The following is a 12,599-nucleotide window of genomic DNA, read 5'->3' as shown; positions in this document are numbered from 1 at the left end:
CATTCACATTAATAAGAAAAAGAAAATAATCAATATAAAAGCTAGGTACTTCTAAAAGTCTGGTAGTGTTCAATGGCATGTCCTGCATCATTAGGCATATACACGTAAGAAGTGGCCCGGAAATAATCACTTATGTAAGCTATGCACTGTACTTATATACTTTTAACACACAACTGCAGTATTGCCTCACAGAAAAGTGAGCATCATTAAAGTAGATGTTCCTTTTATATCATCTTTACCACTATGTGACTTGAAAAGAAGATCTGACAGGGCCCTTATTCCCTGACCTTTAAAATCTACAGGATGCTTTCCACAAGAAGAAATGAGTTTCTTCAATAGGCTCCAGTACACTCAGTGGCCCTGTAACTAGAATCCTTAAGGATAGCAACTGATAAAATTCCTTTGACAAAGCAGATTTGAAATCCTTAATCTTTTTCAGAGTGTTATCAACATGCTCTGAAACACCTATGAAATAATAAGAGGGTTTTGGAGGCTTTTTTCCCTGATTTCTGACTGTGGTCTGGTTTTAAATTTCACGGATCTCCCCTGGATTTTATACGTCTCAGGACAGCAGGTTGGAAAATACTACATCACTTTTTCAATAAACCATTTCTTAAGAAACAGAATAAAAGCAAGTTTTGTGTGATATAAAAAGAAGAAAAACCCCTCGGATTCATTTTTTAACTTTAAAATCTACTTTAAGACTAAAGACCATGACGACATTTGTAAAGACAGGCAGACACCAAGGGTATGTAAGTGCTGGCTTATCTTCAGGTAACTGTGTAACACGAACCCTCTGGTGCATAAAAAAGTGTAGTCTGGAGCCTTGTTACCTAATACCTTTGAAAAATCCCTCACTCCTTTGTCTGCAAAGAAAAAAAAAACACCAAACCACAAAAACCAGAAGCATTGAAAAGGCCTCTCCAAGTCTGATGTGGCCTTCCCGTCTTTACCCGGCAGCCTCAGCATTAACCCTTTACAGCACCTCCCCAGGAGCAGGAAGCTCCTTCCTCTACGTGTTTTTAACACATCTCTATTCCTCTCCGTCTGACACTTTTTGTCTCGAAGCCTTTTATCCTTCCAGCGACCATCTCCCTTGTGTGTTGCCATTTATATGGCACTGCTGTTTGGAAACAGGGACCTACTCGCTTCTTTTTATGGTTCAGTCAGTCAGTTTGACACCCCGCCTACCACTTGCCTCAGGATTTTATGCTGAGGATTTTTCAGCTTTCTGGTGTGCGGTGTCAATTGCCTGCCAAGTCCCACATAACATCAAGCCCTGGTAATAAAGCTGCTGCCAGTGTGATGTCCCACCAGTTCCCTTGGGGAACCAAATCCCTTGGGTTTCACAACAGGACTGGGCCCTGGAAGGTCCTCAAAGACTTTGCATGTTTCTGTAAGCTCCCTGTAATGCTCAAGGACTCCAAAATACCAACAACACCCTCTTGTTTGCACTCATGGAAACCTATCCCAAAAGAAGAACTGGACACAGGAGCCCAGACTGCAGGTGGCACCACGCTTTGATGAGCACAGATCCAGGCGTGACTTCGGAAGCAGGTTCGGTTCACAGAGAAATTTTGCTCTCACGCAGATTCAAAGTGCCACCTCTGATCTCTGCAGCACCTTCTAAGACCTTCTTAGAAGCACAATCCTGGTTAAACCTTCAGAGCAGCAGCCTCACGTGTACGTGTACACACCCACACACACCCACACACCCCTTTTCCAAGCACAACTCAATTAAAAAACATCCAGCCTCAATGGCCTCTGAAAGCTGCACAGTCATTTCAATGGATTTTACACAGGAGGAAAAAGAGGTGGGCTGGGGCTGGCTGGAATTTACCATCTTCAATTTGTTGCACCAAGAACCCAGAGGTTATATCCCTGAGGCTGTCGGAACAAAGGCGGCAGACATAAATAAGGGATTTCCTTGGAGCTCAAGGGAGTCAGCGCGAGCATGGGTGACTGAGTGCAGCAATTTGGTATAAACCCTTAAAGTATGGTCACAGCAGCAGTTTCAATCACTGAATTGGTGGCAGGCACTTCCTCAAGAAGGCAGGTAAACCTATGCTGAGAAACACAACTGAGAGCTCATGAATGTGTATTTCGGGTCCTAAACCTCTCTCATGCAAAGCCTTTCCCTACTCTGTACTTCAGTCATTTCACTGGTTCAAGAAAAAGCTAATTATTTGGAACATAAAGAGACATATCAAGTGAAGTGTTTTACCACTATTTGTTATCGGGTGAAACCTTGAAAAGGAATCAAAAATAACATATTTTTCTTATACTACATTAGAAAGATCAACAAATTCTCTTATTTTTCTTTCATATATTTGGAAAAAACTGTATAAATACCAGTGAAAAGAAAGGAATGTAAACTATGCAAACTAATTGCTAGTCTTGCCAGCAAGCTGACCTGGGCATTCAGCACGATCCCGCAGCATTACAGCACACAGCAGCACGTGACTTTCTCTGCAAACCAAACTCTCTGTCATGTTTGAATACGGGTCTTTCCCCTAGTAATTGCTGAAAAAAAATCATCCTTGGCCACTTCCTAGATAGGGACAAGTGACTTTGATGGCAAGGTTGAAAGCTGGGACTGTACCTCGGGGTACATAAGCTCCACAGGGATGACAAACTGAGAGAGGTTTTCTGGGTCCTGGGGTTGCTCAATAACAGCATGGGCAAACTTTCCCTATCTTCCAAGTGAAGATAATAGGCCTAGAAAATCGATCCCCACAGATAACTGTGAAATGTGTGAAGGATCATGTGATGGTTCCCAGAAGAGAGCTAAGAGTAGCGAAAGGATAAATTATGCAAGTACCCTCCTTGGAAAAGGAGTAAAGAGAAGCCAATGGAAAACACAGAGGTGTGAGATAAGCTTGTCTCCCTCTCTCCCTCCCTGATATTCAGAAGCTAAAAGCTGAAGGTCTTTCTGTTCAATATAGTAGCAAGTCTAGAGGGCAACAAAAAGCAAGAGTTGCTGATTGACAGGGGAGGGCTTTGGTTATCCAAAGGCTTGAGTAACCCTCACACTTCAGTTGCTTCTCTGATCTGAAAACAAATGTCAAGATTTCTTAACATCACCCATTACTGCAGTGGATATAACTACAGGAGAGGCCCAGGTCTGCAGTGTAGAAGCAGTATGCCTAGGATTATAAGGAAAATTATCATGAAAGATTAATTGCTGTGAGCTAGAAATTTAAAAAAGAAAAAAGTCCTTCAACATGTCCTGGTATGCAATTCTTCTAAGTCACACCCTCCATGAAGTCTACAAAGGTCAGGAAAGTCACTTTGCTTCATTACTTTAAATGTTGTGAAGAGTTTAACAGTCCCGTTTTGCAACCCAGGTGACACGAAAGAAGAACATTTTCAGAATAATTTGAGAAAGGAACAAGTATGGACCTGACCCGTACGGATACTATGAAACTGAGCCTTGAAGCAAACCACATTCAATACTTAAAGTTTAAAAAAGAATACAATTTTAACAGCATGAGTCAAACCCACCTCCATTATATCTATGCTAGCAGTAAATTTGAGATTATTTGGAATCATTCTAATTTACTCTACTGTCTTTACAATTAGCTCTCTCTCCAAGGAACTTTCAAATGTAAATTTTGGATATGGGCCAGAACTACTGCATTTGGTTATGAGCTTTCAGCATTCACAATTTTGGAGAATCATAGGATCGGTCTGGTCAGACCTCTGTCTTCCTAGCTCCACACATGTCTCAGGCAGCTTCATACAACCATTACAGAAGAAATATGTTACTGAAGGCTTCTTGTTTTTTTTCCTATTCAGACACATCCTTTAAGTGAAGATTTCCGTCCCACTAAACACAAACATATAGAGACACAGATTCACGTGACTTGCACTGCCCAGGATTTTAACTTAAAAAAATGATTCAAAAGAGCAATTAATGACCCCTCCCCCCCAAAAAAGGGGAGTATTTTTTTCTCCAGCGTTCTCTAGGCACTATTTTCTGGTATTACAGACTCATAAACTTGTGTGATTTTTTTTTTAAACCACATGTACCTGACCACGCACTATTTGTTTCACAGAAGCACAGTAGCACAACTTTTTCTGAAGTGCCTATGAAGAATACAATACACATGAACCGGGAATGTTCACAGGTGCTCCACAAATACTATAATAGATACAGATTAGATTAGGTATTTGTCATGCTACCCGAATGTTACGCTCCACGTGGAATAGCCCACGTAGAATTCCCCAGGAAATAGTTTTCTTTTAGACAAAATATATAGTGCAACAGTAATGGTACAAACGCACCGCAGCTGACCCGCCGTGAAAACCACGCTTCTAATTTCCTGGCTTCGCTCCAAAGCAAACCCAACTGGTTTCACACAAAGTAAACTAAGGCTGTGACAATCTGCCGTGAATCTCCCTCTTTCAAAAGACACCCCGAGGAAAAGGTGAGCTCAAACCTCCTCTTATGAAAGAAGAACTATTTCTCTGCCGTAGGTGAAGCATGCAGAGCATTTAAAGGGAACGTGACATTATGTGTCGTGTCCCCCCCGGCCCCCCCCGCACCAGGCAGCGAGTGTCCTGCAAACTGTGACAGCAGTACAGCATGCTCCCTGCTTTAAAGGGTAGACAGGAATCTCTGAAGAGAAAGTTAAACTCGCAAAGTCGGAGCGTTAGGGAAATCTGCAGAGCCGTTAGCACAAGAAAGACATGCTTGCCTTTTTTTTTTTTTCCTTCCCCCTCCATGCATTCTGCCTCCGGTCACAAAAAGCAGCAACGAGGGGCACGTTGCAATGTAACTCCATCTTTGCCTGCTTCCCTTACTTACCCTTCATCTGCCTGCTGTCTGCCGAGCAAGCCAGGCACAGCTCAAGTTTCTGGCTTTCCTTCTCCTCCATTGTCCCTGCCTACCGCACAAGCTCCCCTCTCCAAGTTGGAAGCCGCAGCGCCCGGGCTGTCAGCGCCAGGCTGCAGGCTCAGGGAGGCGAAAGGGAAGCCGCCCTCCCGCCGGTGCCGGGTCCCCCCGCAGGCCCCCGGCGTGCCCGCGGTGCCGGGAGCGGGGCTCCTCGCCGCAGCGGCGGGCAGGGCGGGCGGCGGCGGCCGGCCGAGCCCCCCGAGCCCGGGGCCCCAACAGGTGATGGGCTTTTCTGCAGGCGAGCCCCTAGCCGGCTCGCTTCCCGCTGCAGCCGGGGAGCCTTATGAAAGGGAACGTTTCAAACATGATTACAGGCCCGGGTCTCTGCTGGAATCCGAATCCGTAGCCTTTTAAATCTCTGTCATGGGACAAAAGCCTTTCCACAGCATATTTTTTTAAGCTCGTAACCACCAAGCCCACAAACATTCCTGATAAATGCTCCTCTGTCTTTTTTAGCGTCTCGTTTAAAAGTAATTCATTATATAAGCGCTTTGAGGTTTTGTTTTCTGCCGAATTCTTTCAAGCTGCTCGGAGAATGAATTGGGGAAAAATCAAGATACAGGAATGCAACTTTAGTGGAGCCAATAAAAACGAATGGTAGCAATCCGTGAGCGGGGACTTCGGTTAAGGGGGATTTTGAAGCCTCGGTAGCAAAGCGTATAGAAACAGAGAACTAATTCTCTTTTGGCAGATCAGAGGCCGGAAGCCTGCGTGAGAATCGGTAGATCCACTGGGCTGCGAGGCAAAAAATAGCGTGGCGGAGAAGGACGAGATCAAATCCCACAGATTCCAGCAGCTGCCACGTGTGTTGATTTAGTGGAGAATATCAGACTGAATTAGTCTATCAAAATCTTAACGCAGAGCCAGAGATGGTGCAACAAACCGAGTGTTGAGTTACAGCATCGAGACCAGAAAGTTTATCTGCGGACAACTTCTGAATTAGGTTAAGAACAAAGCATAACTGAGATATTAATAAAAATATGAGATTTCTCATTTAAATCAACCTCATACTGCAACACCAGACAACAGCTAGTATCTTGGATGTCTTTTTACACAGATCTAGCATAATCTCATCTTCCAAGCTTTCTTCAACTCTGACTTCAATATAACATCAGCTAAATTGCTTGCAATGACCTCTCAACCACCCAGTCCAAACAGGCTAGGAAAATTCCCCTATGTTTCCTTCTACACCTCTATCTGGCAGAAATGTCATCCTGTCTACTTAGATTATTGAATGCAGAAATGCTTTGTGTGTATATAAATTCAATACAGAAGCTCAAGGAGAATCACTCTCCTCATGGCCCAATCCTCCTCCTTCCAGACAGAAAAAACATTTGAGTAAATTACAACTAACAATTGATAACAAAACTATTGTTCATTAGATCAGACATACATATTCTCCAGCACTTAAGAAATACTTATTTTCCCTTTTAACAATTAATTCTATATGGTCTCAGAACCTGGCAAATGTCCCAGAAATCTGGCACGGAAAACATAGAAAAGATGAAAATACAATCTAAACATTAGCACTGTTATTTAAGGTCTGCAGTAGAGTGCTCCCAACAGAATACTCCTGTAGTTGCCCTGCAATATAAAGAAAACAGTGTGATACACATTGTATTTAGAGTAGTGTTTTTACTGGCCTTGGGTTACTCCTGCTCATTCTGATTGTGGACTATTTTAGGAGGAGAAGTGATGGCCAGCCATCCCACTTATCTGATGTTGCCTTTTGTGATATGGAGGAATAATGTGCCTTTAACACTGAGGTTTTCCAGAGTCTGGCAAGCGTGATGATCCTCTTGCAATTTACATTCACAGCCAGCTGGAAGGAGAGAAGGGATCTTACAGGAATAGTGATCACTGAACACCACCAACTTCAAGAAATATAAAAATAACTCAGAAACCCCTGATGGGAAAAGAAAGCCAGTGCAGTTGCCTGGAGTAGCAAAACGAAAGCTGTACCAAGACATTACCTGTACACAGGCCTCAGAAACTGAGAGTTAGGAAATTAAGGACATTTTAAAAGACCTTATCCTGAAATAACGCAACAGAAAGCACAAAACATACTTGCCTACAAATGCCTAAAAGGGAGATGCTCTTGCAGCCCTGTAAAAAAACAGGGTTAGCTCTGGAGATCAGTACAATTTGTAGCAAGAGCTTTAATAAGATCAAACCCAATGCACTCTAGCCCCTTAGAAGGCTTTACCTCCATCCACGGTGGGGAAAAAAAAACCCTAGAAAATTAGTTTAAGACTAAAAAAAAAAAAAAAACAAACCAAAACATTAAAATGTCTACTTTTAGCCAGCACCATTAGTTTCCACAGCCAAGAGCACAAGACAGAGAGTTAGTCTCTTGACTCCCCCACTGACATGTCCTAGTGACCAGCCAGGTGCCCCTTGGGATGGTGCCAGCCTGGTCTGAAGCTGTTGCTTTCACGGCCACAGCAAGATGCTCCCACTGCTGAGACTGACACTAAATGTCATTGCTGATGCTGCTAAGGGGCCTGAGCAGCATGGACCCCAAAATGCAGAGATGATCTAAGAAAGATTGCTTATTTGGTTGTGGATGTGTGACTTGAAACCTGGTGTCACATTAGGAGAACTTCTGTGGCTGCAGAAGTAGTCTCTCCAACTGGATTAAAGAGCATTGGCAAAAGGTGAGACTAAACATGGCACGCTTCAGTATCATCAAAATCAAACAAAACAAAAGAGCCTGCCCAGCCTCAGAGGAAACATAATCGCCTCTGCCGCTGCTCAGGACAAGGAATAGTTGCGACAGTAAGGTCCCAAACCATGTCCTGACTTTAAGGGAAAAGTCCTCCGTCCCAAACTGCATTTAAATAATATATGTAACAATGCCATTCCTTAAGATGTTAGCTAAGACTATTTAAAAGAATTGGTGAAACTCCTTTACCAGCTGAGAATCTGGAGACAGCCAGAACCATTATACTCTTAGGCTCAAATAAAGAGCTCCCCAGCACAGTCACTGGGATGAATCACTAACAACAAGTTAAATAAACTTGATTAACCAGTTCACAGCATGTAATCAGCATTTGTTTATCTTTGGGATCAACAATAACAGTGGTTCCTTTTAATTACTGTGCTCAGATCTGGACCCATCAGTATCAAAACAATGCAGGGAGAGTAATTGCTAACAGGTTATGCTGTTTTAATTGTGTTTAAAATTAATGTCTCAGAGCAACTTAAACACTTCTGGGTTTAGCATGTGCATAAAAGGAACGATTAACAAATACTGGCTGCGCTCAATTAGTCAAACTTATAATATACAACAACTCCATGGCTCTAGCAATTATTCACAACTAAAAAACTGGGAAGTTAATTATTAATAGTTAAATCAGAAGAGGCATCCCATAATTAAAGACCTGTCTCCATGCCCATGTGAAATCATGTAGCCACTGAGAAAAATGTCATGAATGCTCTCCGCAGGAACCAGCCAACCGCTGTCTAGCCTACAATAGTCCAGAAACACAATAAATATTAGATCTGGAGTGGTGAGGCAGAAGTCTGGGAGGAGTTACGAGCACCCAAGCAGGTCATACTGCAGCACCTCTCCAAGCCGTTCCCCAGCCAGAGATGTCTTGGGCCTTCCCTGGAGGAAGGGAGCACCCAGAGGATGCTCCAGTGAGTCGGGAAACCTCCCCTCCATGCCAGGGAATTGTGGGTGGCCATTCGCTACCAACTGGTCAGATTTGAAATGGAGAAAATAACTTTAACCAACTATGGAAAAACAGCCCCGACGGGGGTGAAACTCTGGTTTCCACCTCAGCCAGCAGAGAGCAGCTTCAGTGCTGCAATTCATTTGAGCGCATCTCTGTTCTCATTTGTGCTCAGCGAGTTCACTGTCGTCCTTGCTGTAGTCTCTCAATGCTTAAAACTAAACCAGACTCACTCCTAAAAGAAAAGGACTATGTTCAGATAGTATATTATCAAAGATATAATACTAGCCACTAGCTTGTACAAGCAAAATGAATAAAGTCTCTGAGGTCTATCGATACGAATCCATGCAAGTAGATCTGGGGGCAAAGAGGTTCACACTATTTTAAAATTAATTGTCTCGTGATTTGGTATTGTACGACAAGGAATCAAAGGTTTTTAAGCTGTGGAGGGGCACTTTATGATCGTTTGGTCTCATCTGCTTAGTAAGGGCTTTCCGTGACCTGGGTCCTGTTTCTAATGCAAGGATAGTGGTTAAACTATCCAGTGGTTAAATTAAAGGAAAACATCTGAACTTGATTTTAAAATTTACAATGACAAACAATCTAATACAACCTCTGGGATTATTTATCATGAAATTACCTTCGCTGTTAAAAAATCTGTGGAGAGTTTCAATATTTATACTCCCTACATTCCAGTTCAGTTAAGAACTCTCATACTTGCGAGGAAAAATTAGCCCAAGGAGTGAAATGGTAACACTCCAGCTGAACTAAAAAAGAAAATTGAATATGAGCTTCTCTACACATCTCTGCAACAGAATTTCATCGTGTCTTGGCAGACCTACAGGTTTCAGCTCTTCAGAGAAGTTCAGAGACTGACAGTGCTGCCAAGAGCCACCACCAGCCTCAATCACTAAAACAACTATTAAAAAGAGTCACTAAGAGGTTGAACATGAGATATTCAGGCAGAAGATACATTCATCTTTCTAATTCCATTTCAAATGGGGCTCTGGGGAGCAGCTATAATCACCTGCCACTTGGCATCACTGAGCTCTCAGGTACAAAAAAGGATGCGGTGTCCCAGCCCACCTCCCACCAACAAGCACTGTGCTGTTAAGTGTCTCGCACATCTCCAAGTAACAGAGCATCCTTCATTCACTCCAAAAGACATTTTGCTCAAGCTCACAACTCTCACACGTGGACACCTACCTCATGTTAAATAGGTTAGGTTTTCCAGTTTTATTCTTGTTTCCTTCCTCCCCCCTCCAATTTTTTAAATAAACGAAAAGGTCTGAAAGCAGTAAACACTTGTGCATGCCCTAAATCAAACTGAGAAAAGGACTGTGGTCATCACAAAGAGGCACTAACATGCAAGTGGGGAGAGAAAAAAAAAAAGAAGATTCTTCTCTTTCATCCATAACTTTTATCTTCCTCTCTAATTTGGGACAGTCCCAACAAAGCTAACTCTAGATACACTTTAACATGACTTCCCTTCCCGCTGCCTGAGGTAAGATAGAACAGAGCTAAATGAGCATAATTACAGGATGCATGTTTCTGACTCGTGTAACGCAACACCTTATTTCAGACTTTTTAGCCCCACACAGTTTTCATCCCACCGTACGAAGCTAACATTAATATTAGTATGTTGCCACCAGCACAGCCAACTTTGAACTGAAGACTCTGGCACACTACAGCTCCTCCTCGTGCCTGCCAGCCTGGCCAGCCCTTCACACATCACACTTCCCATTACAGGATCACCTATGGTAAGGAATGAGATCAGCCTGCAAACACAGAAATACAAAATATGAACATATGTTTTTGTAAGGTACCAAACAAATAACTCGGTGAAAGGAAAATGTGCCTTACATCGCGGAAATTTCAATCACTGGAGTTTAATCAAATAAAAAGCAATATGTGGGTGGGAAGGAACAGTGTAGGGAATTGTTTCTGAGGGAGGTGGAAGAAAGGGAGGGGAGAAGGTCACTTTTAAGTCCATCTGCTCTACATTCAAATTCTATTTCTCCCCAGTGTAAAGCATTTTGGGGTTGTTAAGTTCCCTTTTGGATGAATTCACTCAAACAGAGCTCTGGTGAGAGTTTGGATTCAAATTGGTCCAACTTTTTAGCACTGCCAGAAGAATAGGCTTAACGCCTGAAACACTGACTATTGCTGGTTTCATGGATGTCTGCAGGATCTGTTTGTAAATGTATGAGGTGGCATGCTTTAGTGATCAAAGGTACCGAGAGTTGTTCTCCGCAAAGTACAATTACACTTCAAAAGAATCTTGAGAGATCCTTTATTTCAGCTCTTACCAAGTACACATGGAGTTTATAAGATTGTCAGGTGATTGCTTGAATTAATAGGAAATACTTTGATGTGTACTTTGATGGAGCCTGCGTCCAGAAATAATATAATAGTTCAAGTTTTGTTGTGATTACCATAACTACTTACTCATCAACAGGCCATTCTGATAAATATTCTACTGCAAAAGAATGGTTTAAATAAAATAATTAGTAAATAATGATTAGAAATTAATACAATGGGACCAGTATTGCCAACCCACAGCATTCACACAATTCGTGATGATGGTCTTTCTTGAAAAGTCACTTTTTTGGGAACACTATTATTTTATTCATCTCTGGTCTGTACTTAATCATATATTTGACTTTTCTCCACAATGTCACTGGCAAGAACTAGATATTTTTCTGGGACCCAGACTAAAATCACTAGAGAGGTCAGCGCCACAGTGACTAAATTAGTTGGCATTTTTAATTGTTCTTACTACAGTTTCTCCCTTGTCTCCTGCCACAAAGGCAGTACCACACAGCAAATGACAATCAGAATGTCTGAAAAGAGATAAAGACAAGCAGAATAAATTCTTACAGCTTTGTTTCCATGCGGATCTGATTTCTAACCCAGCGTGGATGGTCACAGGTTGCGGTTTGTAAAGCTTTTGAGCAGCGGGCTAGTGTAGAACTTCCAGCTTGGAAATGATTTCATGACCTCTCCAACAATATGTACCTCCCCTTCCTTCAAAAGTGCCTCTCTGACGTACCCAGACCATGCTGATGCTATCATTAAGACAGCTGATTAGTAAGAAAGCAATCAGAGCTGACAGCAGTGGTACTCCTGCTCTTTCTCAGGCCTGCCCAATCTGTTCTGCCAGGATGCATGCTTATTAATTCACTCTTCAGTATTTAGGATTTCATAGCTTTAGGGCAACAGGGACTATTTGATTATCTTGTCCGACTTCCCATCTATCACAAGCCATTAAATTTGACATGGCATCCTCACACAAAGGCCAAACACTTAAATGAGATGAAGAACACATTACTGATCTCAGGAGACCAATGCTGCATCTGCACTAGCATTTGTTTCAAACCCCACCACACGTGTGATGAGATCTACCCTGATGATCAGCATAAGAAAGAGAAGGACATCAAGCTCCCAACTGACTTAATTCTGAGGAAAGTTCTTTCCTCTGCCTTTAATTTCCCAGATCAGACATCCGCCTTAAAAAAAACCCCAAACTATCTTAACCTCAGAGCTGTGGTGCATACATCCAGTCACCATCTCCAGCACAGTCAGTCTCTTCTGCATGAAAACAACCTGAAGGGAAAAAGAAAAGCACCTCGAAACATACATTGCCCAATGTACATGGAGGGGGTCAAATCCGCCTGAACGTTGCACATTACCTGCTGAAAGGCTGAAGCACGACAGTTGATTATAATCACTGTCTTTAATACAGAGCTGCCAGTGCTACAAGCATGTTATTTCAGGGCATTTCAGCACGCAGGCCCACGAAGGTAGCTGATGGAGCTGGCAGCTCAGGCACACCACGTCCAGCAGCAGCAGGGCTGCCACGACCCTCCACCCTGCAACAACCACCCCCATAAATACAGGCTTTCTTGCTGCACCTGGGCTAACGTGGCTTTGCAAATATACCCATTCTCATTTCAAAGACTATGTTACAGTTAATTGACTGATTAATTATTCTCAGCGCTAAGAAATTGCTTCCTATTTCTTCA

At 42.7% G+C, this 12,599-nt stretch overlaps 1 protein-coding gene across 1 annotated transcript in view; it reads right to left on the bottom strand.

Moving 5' to 3' along the window:
- The window catches only part of LOC104840362 (sickle tail protein homolog), a 103,430-nt gene extending 98,519 nt beyond the window's left edge, over positions 1-4,911 (bottom strand). Inside the window, exon 1 of the mRNA XM_010581296.1 lies at positions 4,811-4,911. Within this exon, the coding sequence (XP_010579598.1) occupies positions 4,811-4,880 (70 nt within the window). The 5' untranslated portion in view covers positions 4,881-4,911. The remainder of the gene's footprint in view (positions 1-4,810) is intronic.
- Between the last annotated feature and the right edge of the window lie 7,688 nt (positions 4,912-12,599).

The sequence above is a fragment of the Haliaeetus leucocephalus genome, unplaced genomic scaffold (genome assembly GCF_000737465.1).
Source record: "Haliaeetus leucocephalus isolate CR32 unplaced genomic scaffold, Haliaeetus_leucocephalus-4.0 Scaffold0, whole genome shotgun sequence".
Taxonomy (NCBI): domain Eukaryota; kingdom Metazoa; phylum Chordata; class Aves; order Accipitriformes; family Accipitridae; genus Haliaeetus; species Haliaeetus leucocephalus.
The sequence above is the reverse complement of the archived record's forward strand: the minus strand, read 5'-3'. Positions and strand labels throughout refer to the sequence as shown.